Source organism: Adelges cooleyi, unplaced genomic scaffold (genome assembly GCF_023614345.1).
Source record: "Adelges cooleyi isolate 19-005CV unplaced genomic scaffold, UGA_ACOO_1.1 ACOO_flye_CR_arks_rails_tigmint_CR_PRNA_30, whole genome shotgun sequence".
NCBI lineage: Eukaryota > Metazoa > Arthropoda > Insecta > Hemiptera > Adelgidae > Adelges > Adelges cooleyi.
The window spans coordinates 2,983,780-2,987,082 of NW_026095971.1; the positions used below are offsets into that span (position 1 = coordinate 2,983,780).

At 26.2% G+C, this 3,303-nt stretch overlaps 1 protein-coding gene across 1 annotated transcript; it reads left to right on the top strand.

The window, feature by feature from the left end:
* Positions 1-247: 247 nt before the first annotated feature.
* Positions 248-2,602, top strand: LOC126839195 (2-aminoethanethiol dioxygenase). Its single transcript, XM_050574325.1, has 2 exons — positions 248-1,267; positions 1,335-2,602. Exons 1-2 carry the CDS (start codon positions 858-860, stop codon positions 1,651-1,653), a joined length of 729 nt encoding a protein of 242 aa, XP_050430282.1. The 5' UTR covers positions 248-857; the 3' UTR covers positions 1,654-2,602.
* The last annotated feature ends 701 nt before the right edge of the window (positions 2,603-3,303 follow it).

A 3,303-nucleotide genomic window follows, 5' to 3' on the forward strand; every position in this document is an offset into this window, starting at 1 on the left:
CAAAACTGTACAAAATACTAAACGCTTAATAATTTAAATATAATTATTAAATTATTATTTATTATATTATATTTATTTACTTCAAGTTCTAAATTACTTCAGAGAGTAACATTGTAACAATTTTACGATAAATAGTAAATACCTATAGAATATTACTTATTCACAGCTTTTTTTTTTGCTCTGAGGGGGGGGGGGTTGAACCCGACACCCCCCCTGTAAGTACGTCATTGACCACATGTGACATAGTATGTCAGACATACTATTTACTACATCCACATGGCACACTCTACATAGTAGAAACTATATGAAAATAGTTTTCATAATAATTCATATAGTTAGTGTAATAGTTGAAAGCGAAGTTGTTGGTTATAACTTTACTAATTACTACCAATGTACATTATTATTTATTCAGTAATTTATATTACCATTGGGCATTGGATTGTTATTTGTTTTGTATGGGCGTTCCCCTTCCGTGAATTAAAATCCAGTGAATCCAGCTGATAAGAATTTATGTAGACGTTCCGAGATAACGAAAATTTGAAATTTGAGTTACGATTATTATAATTAAATAACATCATGCAACATAATTTGTTACAGTTATAGTAGAGATTATAGAATCGACTTGCTGAGTTTTTTTTAATATTATTAATTATTAAAAATTATCATATGATTTGTTTCGTTTTGTATATGGTAAATTTTGTTTAGCTAGTTTTGGTTTTCTTTACCAAATTAATTAATTCTTATTTCTATGTGGTAGTGTTAAAATTAATAATACTTAAATATAATTTTGTTGCAAAACTAATAATTTTAACAATATTTTATTGTATAGTATTGAAATTTTATAATTTGTATTTATAATGGCATCTAAAATTGAATGTGTTCTCAAGCAATCGTTGATTACATTTTCTGGTTCTCATACATCTAAGACTTTTCATGATAATTTAATAAAGCTGAAACGATATGCTAATGAATTGGATGCAAATTCTATTACTTTAGACAACAGATTACTACGGTGTGATACTTATGAGCTAAACAGTAGTTTTGATAAGTTATCTGGAAGTGTTCTTATACGCCGTGTAAGGGCACCTGTTACTTACATAGAAGTATATGAAGACCAAAATGTATCCATTGGCATATTTGTGTTAAGAAATGGTGCTAAAATTCCACTACACGATCATCCATGTATGTATGGTGTTTTGAAAGTTATACATGGCAAGGTTAGGATACAAAGTTATACACCAAAAAAAAAGGATTACAGCCAATTAAAGTAATTATACAAAGAATGAAGTGAAAATGATTTCCAAAATTTAATTGGTGTTTACTTTTGTTTATAGTGAATGTATTATAAGTGCTGTTAAAATGGCACCAATTATAATTGGAGAATCTGATGAACCGTGTGTGTTGTGTCCAGTAGAAGGAAATATTCATCAAGTCGATACTGTAGATGGACCGGCTGCATTTGTCGATATATTAGCTCCACCCTATAGAACTGATATTCCAGATGTAGGTAAACGATACTGCAGGTATTTCAAAGAACTGAATATGTCCAAAGATATTAAACTAGAAGTTGTACCTGATCCTAAAGATTATTGGAGCGATACAGCTCCGTATACTGGACCACAATTCAATTTAAATATTGATGAAAACTCTTAATTTTTGTTTATTAAATATCGTAAGATATTTTATGTAGAATATTTGTCCACTACTAGTCAGCAGTGCCTTAATATGTTATTAAAATTTAATATACTGTTTTAGAGAAGTATGATAAATTATTTAACTCTGTATAAGATAATATGTACATATTTGTATATCCCTACATGTACAGAGTTTCCTATGAAGATAATTTAGAAATGGTTAAATATTGTAATATATTTAATACTAATTAAGGTTTTAAAATTCTGCTTTTTAAAAATAAATCATGCTCTTTTAAATAAAATAACTTTTTTATTTAAAATAAAAATAATATGTTTATAGTCAAAAAACTAATGAATTATTTATAATAACCAAATTAAAGATCTTTATTTTCTAGGGGATCTTACAATGGGTAGGTTTATCTTAGTGGGACATTTTGCAAGTATATTTTATTACTCTAATACTCGTTAAAAAAATATTTTATTTTTCTTAAAATCAGATCAATTTGTTGGTATAATTTGTTTGACAATACTTGTAATAAATTATGTATATTAATGTATGATAGATATAATTTTATAATAAAAATGTATTTAGAGGACGTCACAATAAAACCTGAATTACTATTTTATCTACATGATAATCAATGTTATTATTGTAATTTACTTTACAACAGAACAATAGTTTATTTTAAATTTAAAGTTTTGAAATGTTTATCCCAAATTGGTGATTTATTTTTTTTATTTACTGTTTTAATTGTTTAGTTACCTAATACAGTTTTTGAATTGTAAACATTGAAATATGTATAGAATGTTAATTTGAATGTAATTAACATTTATAAAGGTCGGCAGGGTGGGATAAAGCTACAGTGTAGTAACGCACAGTTCGAATCTTGGCCACTGATGGTTTCTTCCTTAAATAATAAATAATTTATTAACTTCAAATATACTTTGACAACTTTAAATAATTTTTTTTATGATATGTTGGATTTTATTTAAACTCCAGAAATTCGTTAAAATTAAAATTACTTTTTGGATATATTTTGTTGAATTAAAAATAAAATTTTATTTTTTAATTATGATTTTATTATAAAAGAATATAAAATTGTTTAAGAAATTATTTATATAATGTCTATGTTTGCTACTTAATTCAGGCTCTTGGTGGGTTTAACAAAATAAATTTTACTTAATAATAAAACACAAGACTATTTATTTTGAAATGAGTCTTTAAATTTAAATTGTTTGTTGATTAATAACATTTGTCAATAAAAATAGTTGACAACGAAAACATACATTTTGTCTTGCGACATGCATTTTAAATTGAGGGAAAGTCATGTGACCAACAGTTCCCCTCTTTCCTTAATTGGTTCTGTATATATAAAAAAAACTAAAAATTAATATTACTAATAATTATGTTATAATTAACCATGCTATACTTGGCACAATATATCACATATCGGCTACCGCGGGAAGACAGCTTATTTTCATAAACTTGGGAGTGGATAGCAAAAACTAATAGTCCATATTTATTTTTCTCCGACCACGATAAATAGAAAATCTATTCTTTATCTCTTTTCTATGCTCTTTATCGTGTCTCCGACGAGATATCCTTAACTTTTTTCTTCAAAAAACTGTCTGGGTGTATAGGAAACCTGTATAACGATGTATAAATAAT

Coding starts and splice junctions, on each gene's coding strand:
- LOC126839195 (XM_050574325.1), top strand. CDS start 858: ATGGCATCTAAAATTGAATGTGTTCTCAAGCAATCGTTGATTACATTT. Junction 1,268..1,334: donor AAGGATTACAGCCAATTAAA/GTAATTATACAA, acceptor TTTTGTTTATAG/TGAATGTATTATAAGTGCTG.